At 68.3% G+C, this 16,144-nt stretch overlaps 1 protein-coding gene across 8 annotated transcripts; it reads left to right on the top strand.

The window, feature by feature from the left end:
* Positions 1-2,686: 2,686 nt before the first annotated feature.
* On the top strand, positions 2,687-16,016 carry ENDOV (endonuclease V). 8 transcript variants are annotated; one of them, XM_051830611.2, is made up of 9 exons: positions 2,986-3,177; positions 3,528-3,699; positions 7,058-7,192; positions 7,351-7,390; positions 8,193-8,305; positions 8,438-8,506; positions 8,985-9,113; positions 11,434-11,507; positions 15,009-16,016. In XM_051830611.2, the coding sequence occupies exons 1-9, from the start codon at positions 3,122-3,124 to the stop codon at positions 15,067-15,069; spliced, it is 849 nt and encodes a 282-aa protein (XP_051686571.1). In that variant the 5' UTR covers positions 2,986-3,121; the 3' UTR covers positions 15,070-16,016. The 8 variants fall into 8 exon arrangements, with proteins under 8 accessions (XP_069916289.1, XP_051686570.1, XP_069916287.1 ...); XM_051830609.2 differs by lacking the exon at positions 15,009-16,016 and adding an exon at positions 13,151-14,784; XM_051830613.2 differs by lacking the exon at positions 15,009-16,016 and adding an exon at positions 14,646-14,784 and having other exon boundaries at positions 2,989-3,177.
* The last annotated feature ends 128 nt before the right edge of the window (positions 16,017-16,144 follow it).

Below are 16,144 nucleotides of genomic sequence, written 5' to 3'. Positions count from 1 at the left end.
CTCAAAGACTCCTCCCTGGGGCAGCGCCTCCGCGGCACGCAGGCACCAGCGAGGCTTCTGGGAGTGGTTGTGGTTCCTGCTGACGTGTCCGTGACGCAGAAGGTTCCGGCGCTGTGGCTCAGCAGGTGAGGGGGAGCCCGTGCCTGTGGACGAGACGGCAGAGCTGCGGCCCACGTGGGGCTGGCACGGACGCGGCCCGCGGGGCCCCACCTAAGCGATGTCACCACAGACAGCGCGACCCTGCTGCCCATGGCAAGGCCCCAGTCTCTCAGCTGCGGTGTGCGGAGAGCTCCCGGCCACAGGCAGCAGAGGCAGCGGGAGGGGAGCCGGGGCCCTTCAGCGGCCCACCCAGTGCGTCAGGAACACCACGGGTAGCGAGGTGGCGCACGCCGCCTGCCCCGGCCCTCATCCTCCCTCCCATGGAGGTCCGTTCTCCGGACGTCACCCTAGAGCCCGCTCCCTGCCCGGAAATCCGCACAGCTGGTCATAGTCTCCTGTAAGAGGTCCCCGCGGGGCCGGGGCCGGGGCCGGGGCCGGGGCCGGGGCCGTGGTGCGGCCGAGCTAACGCCTCTGATGCCGGCGCCCCACATCCGAGTGCCCTCTGCTTCCAGTCCAGTTCCTGGGGTCAAGCGCCTGTGTCGCTGCCGCCCACATGGGAGACCTGGGCTCCTGGCCTGGGCCTGGCCCCAGTCCTGGCTGAGTTGGGGAGTGAACCAGCGGATGAAAGATCCGTTATCTCCCAGGCAGATGAGGGTGAGTGAGCATCTGGGAAAGACCTCACTGTGTCTGCTTTCTTCTTTTTACTATTTTATTTATACGAGTTACAGAGAGAGGTCGAGAGAGAGAGAGAGGTCGAGAGAGAGAGAGAGGGAGGTCTTCCATCCACTGGTTCACTCCCCACATGACTGCAATGGCCACAGCTGAGCTGATCTGAAGCCAGGAGCCTTTTCCAGGTCTCCCACGTGGGTGCAGGGGCCTAAGGACTTGGGCCACCTTCTACTGCTTTCCCAGGCCACAGCAGAGATCTGGGTCAAAGTGGAGCAGCCAGGACTTGAAGTGGCACCCTTATGGGAGGCTGGTGCCACAGACAGATCTGCCAGCTGCCACAGTGCCGGCCCTGGAGACAGACTTAGTGGTAACAAGTCACTGTTAAGCCAGCAGGTAGAGGGGCCGGCGCCATGGCTCACTCTGTTGATCCTCTGCCTGCGGCACCGGCATCCCATATAGGCGCCGGGTTCTAGTCCCGGTTGCTCCTCTTCCAGGCCAGCTCTCTGCTGTGGCCCGGGAGTGCAGTGGACGATGGCCCAAGTGCTTGAGCCCTGTACCTGTGTGGGAGACCAGAAGAGCCTGGCTCCTGGTGCAGCTCCGGCCATGGCGGCCATTTGGGGGGTGAACCAACGGAAGGAAGACCTTTCTCTCTCCCACTGTCTAACTCTATCTAAGCAGGTAGAGTGCCCAGGTGCACCCCTGCACCGCACACGTGGTCTGGGAGGCAGCTCCACTGTGTCCTCAGCTGGGCCCTGAAAGGGGAGAAGAGGAAGGCCTGAGGCCTCCGGATTCCGGCTGCGATTGGCATTCAAACTAATTTGCATTTTCCCCACCCCTCGGGGCTCATTAATTCTGCTCACACAGGAGGAATCCGGTTCCCAGCTGGAAAAACAAAGGCGGGCACCGAGGACGCCTGCTCTGCTCGCTTATTTAATTTGGGTTTGTGTATGTGTTCACTTAAAGGCAGAGTGAAGGAGCTGTTCCATCTGGGATTCACTCCAAAGGCCAGGACAGCCAGGGCTGTGCCAGGTGGGAGCCAGGAGCTCCACCCTCGGCCTCCCACGGGGGTGCAGGCGCCCAAGCCTTCCCCAGGCCACCAGCAGGAAGCTGGGTGGAGGCGGACCGGCCTGAGCCACAGAACCAGCTGCCTGCTCGCCTCGGAGCACGAGGGAGTGTCCTGGAAAGACATCAGGGGCCAGGGCGGCCATCAGGGCCCCTGCTGGGCACGGGCTGCCCTGCCCGGAGACCCTGGCCCCTGCCTTCACACCTGCACTCAGGGGAGGGTTAGCCCCAGTAGCTCTCCGGTAGCTCAGGCCGCGAGGGACTGAGTGACCACACCTGAGGGCCCCTGGGTCCTGGCCACTCTGTAACAACAAAGTGGGCACAGACCACCCAGCGGGGCCTCTGGGAGCCCCGTGGCTCCCAGTCCCAGCCCAGCGACCTTGGGCGAGGTGCTCAGCCTCCTGCAGGCTCCGGGGAGGGGCAGTGTGGATCACCGGGACCTGCGTGGCGGCACAGTCAGTTACGCTGCCACCTGCGGCGCGGGTTCGAGTCCCGGTTCCCTGCTGATGTGCTGGGAGGTCAGTGGAGGAGGCCCGGGTGCTTGGGCCCCTGCACCCGCGTGGGAGACCCGGATGGAGCTCCTGGCTGCATCTGGGGAGTGAACAGCGGATGGAAGACCTCTCTCTCTCTCTCCCTGCCTCTCCTCTCTCTTTCCAATAAATAAATAAATCTTGTTGATCACTGACGCGCCGGGAAGCCACGAGACGAAGCCGTGACCCCAGCGCCCGGCTCGGCGTCGGCCCCACGGGGGCGCCGGGCTCATTCAACCGAGGAGCTCGGGCCGGGTCTGCCAGCTCCAGACGCGCCCCACTTCCCTCGGCGCGCGAGGGTCCCTGCGCAGCAAGATCCGGCCCCGGTGAGCCGCGCGCAGGGAGACCCGGGGCCCCGGGGGCCACCGAGGCCGGGAGCCGCGGCTGGCTGTCGTTGCTCTGAGGGAGCGGGGTCCAGCCGGAGCCAGAGGGGCTGCCCGGCGCGCTCCCCACAGGGCCTGGGGCCGCCAGGGGCACAGCCGAGGCGGCGGCGACAGGGACGCCGGGTGGGACGGGCGGCCGGATCGGCGGTCCGGCGGCTGCTCTCGCTGGCCACGGCCCCGGCCGTCCGCGGCGAACAGATCCAGGCCACATGGCGCGCAGGGTCGCCTCGGGGCCGGAGGCGTGCGTGTGCGGCCGCACAGGGCCCCGCGTTCACGCCACGAAAGTCCCGGCACCGCGGCGCCATGACAACGAGGAAGGCGGCGCCTGCGCGGGGGCACCGGAAGTGACGTTTCCGGAAGGGCGACCGGGGCCCAGCCATGGCCCAGAAGGCGGCGGAGCGGCCCCCGGAAGAAACCCTGCTGCTCTGGAAACGGTACTGGGATCCGGGAGACGCGGGCGCGGGGCCGGGGCCACGCTGCTGTCCGCCGGCGCTCGGACCCTGTATCCCTGGCTGTGGCGTTGGCGCGGCCGGAACGCGAGCGGCCGAGGCTGGGAACCGCTTCCGGCGCCAGGGCGAAAGGGCCTTCGGGAGTTGTAGTCCGCCGGCGGCGTGGTTCCCGCTTCCGGCCCCGCGTGTCCGGGGCGCGCGTGGGCGGGGTCCGCTGGCGCCTCGCGGTGCGGTGCGGCGGGGCAGGCCCCGCTTTGGGTGGGAGGGAGGTCGCGCGGAGGGGAGCGCGGGGTTGGCAGTGGCCGCGGCCCGCTGTGACCCGTCCGCCCCCCTAGGGAGCAGGCCCGGCTGCGGGCCCGCGTCGTCGACCGGGACACGGAGGCGTGGCAGCGGGACCCCGGCTTCTCGGGGCTGCGGAGGGTCGGGGGCGCCGACGTGTCCTTCGTGAAAGGGGACAGCGCCAGCGCCTGCGCGTCCCTGGTGGTGCTCAGCTTCCCCGAGCTCCAGGTAACCGGGCGGCGCAGCCCCAGGGCCCGGACCCTCGCCGGCCCGGCCCGGCGTGGCGTGGCCGGGGGCCTCTGAGTGGCAGAGACACGAAGGGCATCCTCTGATGGTCAAGGCTCCACCTCCTGGTCTTTGCCTGCGTCTGGCGTGGTCAAGGCTCCTCACCCCGGAGGCGGCGGCAGCACACCCCTGGGTGCCCCCGCTGGGAAGGACCCCTGCCTTCCCCTCACGCCCACCAGCATCCGTCCCCTGGGCACAGCCCCCTGCCCTGCAGAGCGCTGTCCCTGGAAAGCCAGGGGTTACCAGGGGTCGGGTCACGTGGTGAATGCCCTGCGGCCCTAACCCTGCGGGCTCAGCGCCCAGCACCGGCGCCCGCCCTCCCCCTGCTCGGCCACTCGGGTCTGGCTGCCCGGTCTTTCCCCAGCTTTGCTCTTCCATCACGTGGCCGACGCCTGCCCACCCCCCACCGCCCGGTGTGGGCCAGGAGCCCCCCTCTCGGTTCCCTCCCCGGTCAGCTCGGGGTGCCAGCATGGTCAGTGGTGAGGGCCTCGGCCAGGTGGCCCTGTCAGCTTCGTGCTGTGGCCTCGCGTGACCTGGTCACCTCCCCAAGGCCCCGTCACAGTGCCGTCACCGTGGGTTAGCAGGCCAGCGTGTGGATTTGGAGCGGACACGGGCGCTCAGACCGGAGCCGTCGGAGTCCCCTTGGCCGCACCGGCAGGAGCCACGTCGGCACCTCCAGTGGCCTTGGCACCAGCCGCACCCCCGCGCAGCCGACCTCGAGTCTTGTGCACACGGGTGCGTGCGCCGGGCCTCTGCTGCCCCCGGCTGCGTGCCCCCTCATCCATCACGGCCTGCTCCTGAGACAGCAGGACACCCCCGCCCCCGCCCCGGGGCTCTGAGCTCTGCGTGGAAGGACCCCTCCCATGCAGTCAGCCCGAATGTGCAGGGCCCCTACCTTGGGGGAGGAGCCGCCCGGCTGTGGGCGGGCCCCAGCGCTGCCCCCTCCCCCAGGCCCTGGCCTTGGCCTCAGCCTCCTTGTTCTAGCTCGGAGGTGACAGTAGTGTTAACGCCCAGCTGACAGGCTCTGCTCGGGAGTAGGTCACGCGTGGAGGCAGTGAGCCCCTCTGTGAACGCCAAACCCACTGAGCTACACACCTGGAGCCGCGATGTCCGTGGAGTCCACGGTGCACTTCAGTAAAGCTCTTAGAAACTGCGCGTGGGCAGGGCCGGCATTGTGGCAAAGCCAGTGAAGCCGCTGCCCCTGGCGCTGGCGTCCCACATGGGTGCCTTTTCGAGTCCTGGCTGCTCCGCTTCCAATCCAGCTCTCTGCTAATTTTCTGGAAAAAGCAGTAGAAGATGGCCCACATCCTTGGGCCCGTGCAGCCCACATGGGAGACCTGGAGGAAGCTCCTGGCTTCGGGCTGGCCCAGCTCTGGTCATTGCAGCCCTCTGGGGAGTGAACCAGCAGGTGGAAGATCTCTCTCTCTGTCTCTCCCTCTCTCCGTAGCTCTTCCAAGTGAAATAAAATAAATCTTAAAGCAGGAGCGAACGCACAGACATACTTCTGGAAAGCAGCTCCGCGTTCTGTCTCAGGCCAGGCGAGCTCCAGGCCCTCGGCCTGCTGGTGGTGCCCAGGGACGGCGCCCAGAGTTGAGTGCGGCAGCTGGGCTGAGTTCGGCGCCCCCTGGCCCCCACACACACTCCCAGGCTTGGGTGGCACCGGCTCCCAGCCCTGGCGCCCACGCCGCCGGACGTGCAAATGTCCTGAAAAATTGAAAAGAAAACGTTGCGTGCCTAGATAGCTTCCAGTGACGCAGCTGTTGCTGATTTTGTCATGTGTGCGTGTGCATGCGTGTGTCCAGGGTGGTGGCAGCGCCCCCCCCCGCCCGGCCATCAGCTCCTGAGAGTGACATTGTCCTATGTAACGGCAGTGTCGGAGTCGCACCTGCATAAAGCCATCAGCCGCCCCCCGCGGCACATGTCCTCACGATGCATTCCTGCCGTGTCTGGGAGCCCCGTGGTGGTGGGGCTGCTGGGGCTGGGTCGGGCTCCAGAGGTGTGGAGCCGGCTGGGCCCAGGGATCCGGCTGGGCTGCGGGGGTCCGGCCCGTCTCCTGCCCGTCCCCAGGCGTGGGCAATGGGGTTTCCCTCCTCTTCTCGTTGGCCTCTCAGGCCGGGAGCATTAGTAGCCACCGTCACCTGTGGGGACTCCGGCCGCACCCGAGCCCCACGCGTGTCCTGCACACAGTGCTCCACCTGCCGTGTTCACCGTGAACCCGGATTGCCCTGTCTGCCGTTGGATCGGACCCTCCGCACGGGGGGCGTCGGCACATGGGATACGTTCCCCACTGAGTCGTTGGCAAGCGTGTTGGGAGCTCCAGGCCGGTACGGGGGCAGCTCAGGTGAGCCGCCCGCCTGTCCTCAGGGGCGTCCAGCTGCTGACCAGGTCCCACAGGAGCCGTGCGAGTTGTGATTTGAAAGCCAAGAGATTGGGGCAACTCAGTAACGGAAATGTGGGAACATGGAAGGTTCTGGAGAACGTGGCTCCACATTCGGGCAGCCGGACCCTGATGCGAACCCTGGGGTTGGAGCCCCGGGCTCTGCGCAGGTCCCTCTTCGTGCTGCAAGCAGCCAGTGCCGGGGCCTCCCTCGTCCCTGACGCTGTGGCTGAGGCTCTGCCAGAGAGGCCCTGGGAAGGACCCGCCCTGCTGAGTCCTCTCTGGTCGTCCCGGCCAACCCCGCGGCCGCCTCTGCCCCTCCACTGCCCCCTGTCTGCACAAGGCCTCCAAGTCGTTGCACCTGCTGTTGAGGGGGGGGGGCTCACGTGGCTGCAGCTGCCCCCCTCCTCCTGTTCCAGGGTCATCCGCAGCCTGGGGTTTACTTTTCGAGCTCCCCCATCCCCTGGGACCCTGTTCCCTTGCCGAGTCTCCGGCTCTGAGAGTGCACCTGCCGCACCTGCCGTCTCCCTGAAGCCAGTGCGGCCGCCCTTGCCCTGGGGGCCTCTGCGCGGGCGGAGCCTCTTCCCCCGATGGGCAGAAGCACCAGAGTGCAGCGCTGTCCTGCTCCACTGGGCTCCAGCGCCCTGTGCAGGCGGGGCAGGGCGGGGTGGGCGGGGCTGACCCTGGCCAAGCTCCTGACAGAGACCTGGCCCAGGTGGGCACCCTTGGGAGGACGTGGAGTTGAAGCCCCACAGCTGGTGCGAGGGCAGGTCATGTGTCCCTCTCAGTCCTGTCCCCTGCACCTCCCGCCCCTGGGTGAGGCACGGCGGGGGCCCAGGGAGAAGTTCTGGGCTCGGGAGGAGGAGGGGCCAGTGGCCGAGGGCCGCCTGCTGACCGGCGCGCCCACACCCACGCCTGGGGCAGGTGGTGTACGAGGAGAGCCGCATGGTCCGCCTGACCGCCCCCTACGTGTCCGGCTTCCTGGCCTTCCGAGAGGCGCCCTTCCTGGTGGACGCGGTGCAGCGGCTGCGGGAGAAGCAGCCCGACCTCATGCCCCAGGCAGGTGCCTGTCCCCAGGGTGGGGGAGGGCCCTCCGCTTCCCCCCACCCGGGAGGGGGCAGCCCCTACAGAGCACGTGAGCTTCCTGGAGGAGATGCAGGACCCTGGCTAAGGGGCGAGCGCCGCTCAGCTGACCATGACCCCCCTGTGGTCTGCAGGTCCTTCTCGTGGATGGGAACGGGGTGCTCCACCACCAAGGTAACCCCCCAGGACGGCCCCCTCACGCTGGCCCCGGAGCCTCTGCCTCCTGCCTGGGCTCGCTGTCGCTGTCAGGACCCGCGGTGCCCCCATCCCCGCCCCTGCTGCCCACAGGGCCTGCAGTGGCCGGTCTCCAGCTGCCCACCCAGAGCCGGCTGGCCAGGCCCTCATCCGTGACCTGGGCAGGGGCACCTGTGCCCTGTTCCCTGGGTCCCTCCCCAGATGATAACCAGGGCTGGGCCGACACCAAAGCCGGGGACCAGGGAGTCCATCTGGGCCTCCCACACGGGAAACAGGAGCCATCACCGCTGCCGCCCAGGGTCTGAGTCAGCAGGAAGCCAGAACCGGGCGCTCGGACACGGGACGCCGTGACGCAGCCGGCGCATGGCCCACCAGGCCAGACGCCCATGGCCGACGAGCTGATCCACTCTCACAGGCAAACCTAGGGGGGCAGCGTGGCCCTGCTGGCAGGCAGGTGTGGTCAGGGCCAGCCGCTGCCCTTGGACCCGCCGGCTGCTGGGACCATAGGCCTGCCGTCGGCATGGAAGGAGATCCAGATCCAAAGGATAGAGCCCCAGGGGTGGCTGCCGGGGGTGAAGGGGGGCACGCCGATCTGGCTAGCCACCACCCCATACCCCATAGTCGGGACAGAGAGGCCTGGGTCTAGGAGTCTGGTCTCCACCCAGCTGCCCCCTCGGGAGACTCCGGGAGAGGCCCCGACGGCCCCTCATCCCGCACCTGTGTCCAGGCCTCCGGCCCCCTTGCTGCCACCTCCCAGCCTCCCCTCCTCTGCCCCCGGCAGGCTTCGGGGTGGCCTGTCACCTTGGCGTCCTCACTGATCTGCCCTGCATTGGGGTGGCCAAGAAACTGCTGCAGGTGGACGGGCTGGAGAAAGACGCTGCCCACAAGGAGCAGGTGAGGGGGAGGGGTGGGGCCCTGGGGTGGACGGGGCCTGGAGCCCCTGGGGGTGTTGCTGTGCCCAGGGCTCACTGACCTCCTCAGGGCCCCCCTCCTCGCCTGTTTTCCAAGCTTTTCCCTGTCTCCTAGATTCAGCTCCTGCAAGCGGGGGGAGAGGCCTTCCCTCTGATTGGAGGCTCTGGGACGGTCCTGGGAATGGTGAGTGGCCAGTCAGAGAGGCAGCGGGGCTGGCGGCAGGCTCACGCGTGCGCACCCCCCCATACATGCATGTGCACTGTGCGCACACACGGGCGTGCACATGTATACACGTGAGCACAGGTGCACTCCCACATGCTTGCACACTTACATGCACATGCAGGCACACACGTGCACACGCACGGGCGGGCACATGCCTACACACATGCACGCCACCAGCACACGCACTTGCACCTGCGTACACCAGAGCTGTCCATTCCTGCCAGGCTCCCTTGACCCCAGCTCACCTAAGAGGTCTCTGGGTCACCCTCCCTCCACCCTGCAGCAGGAGGGCCCGAGGCCTGGAAGCCCTGCCCTGACGTCCTCAGGCCCCGCCAAACTCCAGTGCCCATCAGAGACTGGGCCCCTGAGGCTGCCGGCCCAGCGCAGCCCAGCCACCGGACGCGTCCCGCAGGGCCGTGACCTCCCCTCTGTGCCGCAGGCCCTGAGGAGCCACGACCGCAGCACCAAGCCGGTGTACGTCTCTGTGGGCCACAAGGTGAGCCTGGAGACGGCCGTGCGCCTGACCCGCCACTGCTGCAGATTCCGGGTCCCGGAGCCCGTGCGCCAGGTACGGGTGTCGTGGGGGCGTGGCCTGAGCCGGCACCTGCGGCTCGCCACCCGCCCTTCACCCACTCCCCATCACCCTGGGGGTTGGGGTGCAGTGGGGACAGAAGGATCCGGGTGGAGGATGCCCATGGGCAGCACCAGGTGCTGAAGTCAGGAGAGAGCCAGGGACGTGGCCCTGTGGGACCCGTGGAGCCTGTCCTGGGGCCTGTGCCCCGTGTGTAGCCCCACGGCCTCTCTGAGCCCCCTCCCGTACCCTAACCCCATGTGGTTTGCAGAATCAGTTACGGTCAGCACGGGGTGGGGGGGGAGCCGCTGTCCTCGGGCCGGGGGGGGGTCGCTGTCCTCGGGCGGGGGGGGCCGCTGTTCTCGGGCGGGGGTGGACGCTGTCCTTGGGCTGAGAGGGAGCCGCTGTCCTCGGGCTGGTGGGGAGGAGCCACTGTCCTGTGGGGGGAGCCGCTGTTCTCGGGCTCGGTGGGGAGGAGCCACTGTCCTGGGGGGAGCGCTATCCTCGGGCCGGGGGGGCGCTGTCCTGTGGGGGGCACTGTCCTGGGGCCGGGAGGCCCTTGCAGCGATGCTGTGGGCTCAGGACCAGCATGCGGGGTGCTCCAGGGGACGGGCGCAACAGGGCCCGAGGGTCAGCCCTCTGCTGAGTCAGCAGGGCAGTGGAGATAGAGCTGAGCGCAGGGGCCACAGCCTCCACGAGGGTCAGCAGCAGGGCAGCTGCAGGTCCAGGAGGAGGCCCACTGGGGGCGGGGCACGGTGGCCCAGGAAGTTTGGTGTGCTCGGGGGAGGTGTGGCCTGCGCCCAGGCAGCGGGTGGGACAAGTGGGTATGGCTGAGGTTGTCGGGTATTCCAGAGGCTCCCCTGAGGCCGGCTGGGTGGGCGAGCAGGTCTCCCCTGGTGCGTGCCCACGGCCTGAGCAGAGGCCGGCTCTGGGAGCCACATGGCCCAGGGCCCCCGACTCCAGTGCAGTGCCCAGGCCAGCCTGCAGGGGGCAGCCGCGGCCCGCACAGGACTCGCAGGCCTCAGCGTGGGCTCCTCCGTCTGGCCCCTCCACGTCCACAGCTTAGCTGGAGCCGAGGGTGAGTGGCCCTCAGGCCTGTGAGGGTGTCCCCGGCCCCCAGGGGGCTTTTCCTCTTCCGCTGCAGCCCACCCGTGTGGACGGGGGAGGCAAGCAGGAGATGCCCGCTCCAGGCTCTTAGCCCACGGCCAACCCTGGTCCCCCGGGAGAAGAGCCCGTGGGCAGGCGGGGTGGGTGGGCTGCCGCACTGCGGCTGTGCTGTGGGCCCCGTCCAGCAGGCCCGGCTGTCCCTGCAAGGGCATCGTCCTCTTCTGACTGCTCGCCAGTTCCTCGGACAGTGAGGCCTGGGCCCCCACCCCCGTCACAGAGCCTGCCATGCTCCTGCTGCCAGGGGGGTCGGGGGCTGCCCCCCAGAACACCCGCTGCCCGCACCCCTCCCTGTGCTGCTGGACGAGAGCCCCGTGGGGTGAGCTGTCCTGAGCCAGGGTCAGCGGCCCCAAGGCACAGTGCAGCCCCTCTGAGCCGGGCTGGGGGCCTCTGGGGCCAGGGCCGCAGGGCTCCCCGCTGCGGTAGAGCCCCGTTCCTTGTCCCACCTGCCGGGGTCCGTCCCTGTCCCTCCCTGCACCCCTCTTTGTTGTGGTAACTGCAGAGGTGAGTCGGGGTTCCAGCTGGGGAGACAGTGAACCCCGAAGTGAGGTCTTCAGAGGGCTTTGGGGATAAAACTGCACAGCCGTGCGGTCCGGCTGCCCGGGTGGCCGGAGCCCCTGCTGGCCCATCCCTGGCCGACGGCTCGGGCCTGCACGCGCTGCCTCTGCAGGCCTCAACCCTGAGGCTCGGCTTTTAAAAAAAGGACAGAGGGGCGGGGGAGAGGCACAGAGAGAGGTCTTCCCTCTGCCGTTCACCCCTGCATGGCTGCAACAGGCGGGGCCGGGCCAGGCCAAAACCAGGAGCCCGGGACTGCATGCAGGTCTCCCACGAGGGTACGGGGCCCAGGCACCAGGCCGTCTTCTGCTGGTTTCCCGGGTGCGTTAGCAGGAGCCGGGCCAGATGCAGAGCGGCTGGGGCTCGAACCGGCCCTGCGGCGTGGGTGAGACTCTCGGGCGGCAGCACCGCCGCACCGGCCCACCCCGGGGGTCTTGGCAGCCCCCTCCCCAGTACACTGACGAGGCTGCCGCTTCTGCTCCTGGGCCCCGGGCCCCGAGGGAGCCTGCAAGGGCACTGGGCATGGGCTGTTGTGCACGGGAGGGCGTGTCCGGAGCCCAGCCCCGCCCCTCACTTGGGCCCCTTCTGTCTCCTGCAGGCCGACATCCGCTCCCGGGAGCATATCCGCAGGACCCTGGGCCCCCCCGGGATGCCTGCGCCTGCGCAGGGGAGGTGAGCACCTTGGGGCCCCGTGGACCCCATGTGGGGCGTTGGTGGGGGCTGGGCCGTCCCTGCTGCAGGGCCAGGCCTGGCAGGGCACCGCTTCCGGAAGCTGCTAGGAGACCCGGGGTCCTCGCGAGGGGAGGATGGCAGTGTGGACCCCACGTCTGACGGGAACGCTCTAGGAACAACCCTGTCACACACACACAGCCCTGGGGCCAGCCCATCTCCACACAGGGCCTCTGAGCCTGCAGGGCGCCGGGTGGTGGGTGCCAAGTGGAGGGCGTGGCCTGAGGGGCCGCTGCGTGTTTTGTGCCCTCCCAGCCTCAGCTTCCTCTCGGCACCTGCAGCCACTGCGCTCTCAGCTCTCGTGCAGACCCGAGCCCCTAGCAGCCATGCGCAGGGGGGTCGGGGTGCAGGGTGTGACCCACTGCACAGGGGGGTTGGGGTATAGGGTGTGACCCACTGCACAGAGGGGTCGGGGTGCAGGGCGTGACCCACTGCACAGGGGGGTCGGGGTGCAGGGCGTGACCCACTGCACAGGGGGGTCGGGGTGCAGGGTGTGACCCACTGCCTGGAGGGAGGTCGGGGTACAGGGTGTGACCCACTGCACAGAGGGGTCGGGGTGCAGGGCGTGACCCACTGCCTGGAGGGGGTTGGGGTGCAGGGCGTGACCCACTGCACAGGGGGTTTGGGGTGCAGGGCGTGACCCACTGCACAGGGGGGTTGGGGTGCAGGGCGTGACCCACTGCCTGGAGGGAGGTCGGGGTGCAGGGCGTGACCCACTGCCTGGAGGGAGGTCGGGGTGCAGGGCGTGAACCACTGCACAGAGGGGTCGGGGGTGCAGGGCGTGACCCACTGCCCAGAGGGAAGTCGGGGGTGCAGGGCGTGACCCACTGCCCGGAGGGGTGTCGGGGTGCAGGGTGTGACCCACTGCCCGGAGGGAGGTCGGGGTGCAGGGCGTGAACCACTGCCCGGAGGGGTGTCGGGGTGCAGGGTGTGACCCACTGCCCGGAGGGGTGTCAGGGTGCAGGGTGTGACCCACTGCCTGGAGGGAGGTCGGGGTGCAGGGCGTGAACCACTGCACAGAGGGGTCGGGGTGCAGGGTGTGACCCACTGCCCGGAGGGGTGTCAGGGTGCAGGGTGTGACCCACTGCCCGGAGGGGGTCGGGGTGCAGGGCGTGACCCACTGCTTGGAGGTGGGGAGATTGGGGCGCAGGTGTGACCCACTGCCGGGGGGTGGGGGGGAGGTCAGGGCGCAGGTGTGACCCTCTGCCCAGAGGGGGAGGGAGGCCGGGGTGCAGCGAGTGGTGCAGGCTGTGCTTGGCGGGGCTCTGAGCCTCCGCACAGAGGGGGCTGCCTGGACCCTGCCTGGGTCTGTCCCACCCTCCCCAGCACTGCCCACTCTTCTTGGCTCCTCGGCCGCCTGAGCTGCTGTCAGAGCTAGGGGGATGGGTGGCTGGGACCCCCGGGTTCCCAGCGTGGGGGCTGGCCAGCCTGACTGCAGGCCGGAGCCTCGGCCAGTCTCGTCCCGCCTGGCTGTCTGGCCTGGGCCCATCGGCAGGCCCCAGGGATCCAGACCCCAGGCAGCTTCCGGGGACCACCTGGAGCGGGGCCTCGGGCCGGCTCTGGCATTGATGCTGCCCCTCTCTCAGTGTCACTGCACAGAGGCCACAGGCACATCCCGCAGGCAGCGCAGGAGAGCCTGCGGGGGAGGATGGTGCCCTGCGGACCACAGTGGAGGCCCCAGCACAGGCCTAGAGCTCCACCCCCAGGCCCCGGGAGTGGTGGAACTGGACGCCGTGAAGACCCCGCCACCCCTCTCCGGTCTCAGGACAGTGCCCGGGGCTGGTCCCTGGGGACGGTGGGGGGCTGCCCTGTACACAGGAGGCGCTCCCAGCCCCAGAGACGCTGACCACGCCGCCCCGGGGAAGCAGCAGGCACTGCCCGGCTCGTGGTGAGGTGGGGTGGGGTGGAGGAGCCGTGGCCACGGCGCCCCGGGCTGGGCCGGACCAGAAAGCAGGAGCGGCAGGGCCCCGAGCGGTGCGGGGGAGCCGGGGTCCGGTGCGTGGGTGGCCCGGCTGCCGGGACAGCATCGGCCTCTGCTCCACCGCACCTTGGACTGTGCCTCTGCGCGGGTTCACTCTTCCTGTTCTCTGTGGGGTTCATGCGTAAGCCAGACCCCCCGCCAGCCGCGCTGAGCCACCCCTGCCGCTGGGAGGGGTCCAGGCTGGGGCGGCCGCACTGGTCCGGCCCCCGTCCTGCTGTCCCACCCAGCCTGGCTGCTGAGCCGAGGCCCCGCCCCGGGCCCTGCTGCTGCCTGCTCCAGGCACACTTTGCCTCTCCGCACGCCAGAGCTGGGGGCTCACGGCGGGCGCCACCATCTGCCCGCCTTACTCCTTCCAGAGCTTTCCCACCCAGAGCTCCCTCAGGACCAGGGTGGGGGCGTGGGAAGTGCATGGCTGGCCCTGCACAGGGCTGGCGGGCTCTCCCGCCCCTGCCCACTGGCCTCTGGCGGGGCTCAGAGCTCCCTCCCGTGGGCGAGGCGTGGGAGGGGCTCGGCAGGGCGCTGGCCCCAGTGACACCTCGACGAAGGAGGCCGATCGCTTGCTGACGGCCCTCACGCTGCAAGGCCGAGCTGGCTCCCATGAGAAGGTCAGGGACACCTCCGAGCTCCCCCGAATCCCCTCGGTGCCCGCCCCGTGCCAGCAGGAGAGCCGCCTGGGCCGGGTGCCCTGTGGTGTCCCCTCCCGAGGAGCAGGCCAGGGTGGTGGCGGTCCTGCAGCGGTGTCTGCGTGGCCGTTTTGAGCCAGAACTCAGCATTTCGGCCCCTTCAGAGCTTAGTGGCTGCGCCGTCTCAGGCAGCCATGCCTGCTGCCCCCGGGAACCCTGCACCCGTCGACAGGTGCTCCCACGGTCTCTTCCCTGTGGACCCTCTGCCCGCCTCTGGTCTGGCCGTTCCAGGGACTCCTCAGTGGGCCTGGGGCGGGGCTGGTGTTTGTGGCACTGTTTCCCTCCTCCATCCATCGGCTGGTCCTGCTTGGTCGGTGTCCTTCCGTGGCTGCTGGCCGTTTGGGTGCTCGGAGCGCTCCCTTGGGTTTGTGTGTAGAGGGAGTTTCTGGGCCACACGTCGACTGTTTCTCTCTGTAGGAAACCCTAACCGTTGTCCACGTGTATCCTGGGAGAGCTCTGCTCGGGTCCTGATTGGGCTGCTCTCTGTGGCTGTGTTCGAGAGTCCTGTGTTCTGGGGATTCCATCCTTACCAGTTACATGGTTTACAAACACCTTCTCCCGTGGTTTGTGTTTTCATTTTTAAAAAAGCTCTGTTTATTTATTCAAAAGATAGAGTTACAGAGAGGCAGAGAGAGGTCTTCCATCCACTGGTTCACTCCCCAAACGGCCACAATGACTGGGGCTGGGCCAGGCCAAAGCCAGGAGCCAGGAGCTCCTTCCAGGTCTCCCACGTGGGTGCAGGGGCCCCAGCACTTGGCCCATCCTCTGCTGCTTTCCCAGGCCACAGCAGGGAGCTGGATTGGACGTGGAGCAGCGGGGATGTGAACCGGTGCCGATCTGAGATGCTGGTGCTGCAGGCGGCGGCTTTACCTGCTACACCGCAGCCGGCCGCTTGTGCTTTCCTTGTGGAAGAGCAGACAGTGAGCGGCCAGCTCTGGCGAGGGCCCCTGCCTGCGTCGCACCCTGGCGATGGCCTCCTGCGTGGTACACGGTGAGACGAAACCGGAGTCAGGCGTCCAGCAGCCCCTCCAGCCCTCAGTTCCTTCCAGGGCAGCACCCCAGGGGCCGCCCTCCGGACCCACCTCCTCCTCACCCTGCACACCCGGCACTCCCGGCCCCCACACAGCAATCCTTGGAGACACACGTGGCTCCTCCCCCGGACCACACGGATCCAGCACCATCCCATTCCGCCTCCCTGTGGCCCGGGCAGCATCGCAAAACCCAGCTGACGGCCGCTGATGCCTGGACTGTGAATTCCGTTGCCTGGGTCTTTGTGCCAGCGCCACACCGCGCCGGGTACCGTGATGTGTAAACCCAGGGGTGTCTGATGCTATTGTGGGGAGCTGAGTAACTCAGGGTGTAGAAAGACAGCAGACTCTTTAAAGATGGTTTTATCGAAAGTCGAAGTTAGAGAGAGAGGGAGAAACAGATCTTCCATTCCCCAGATGGCTGCAACGGCCAGCGCCAGGCCAGACCAAAGCCAGGAGCTTCCTCCAGGTCTCCCGCGCGGGTGCAGGGCCCATGGACTTGGGCATCTTCCACTGCTTTCCCAGGCCATAGCAGAGAGCTGGATCAGAAGTGGAGCAGCCGGGACACAAACGGTGTCCATATGGGATGTTGGCGCTGCAGGTGGCGGCTCTACCGGCTACGCCACAGCGCCGGCCCCTACAACTAAGCCCCGTATCCTGCAACCCTGCTGTGCTGTTAGCTCTAGAGTGGGGGGGGAGGGGGGGCTCTGTGAGGTCACGTCTCGTGCAGACACAGAGCTTTACTTGTGCGTCTTCCTTTCCAATGTGAATGCCTGTTTTCTTGCCTGATTGCTCTGGCGAGGCTCTGGGCCACGGGCACAGTGGTGACGGTGCCATCCTGGTGTCCTGCTGTCCGTCAGGCTCGGGCACTTCCCGCCCACCCCTTCA

The sequence above is a fragment of the Oryctolagus cuniculus genome, chromosome 17, assembly GCF_964237555.1.
Source record: "Oryctolagus cuniculus chromosome 17, mOryCun1.1, whole genome shotgun sequence".
In the NCBI taxonomy this organism is placed as follows: Eukaryota; Metazoa; Chordata; class Mammalia; order Lagomorpha; family Leporidae; genus Oryctolagus; species Oryctolagus cuniculus.
The sequence above is the reverse complement of the archived record's forward strand: the minus strand, read 5'-3'. Positions and strand labels throughout refer to the sequence as shown.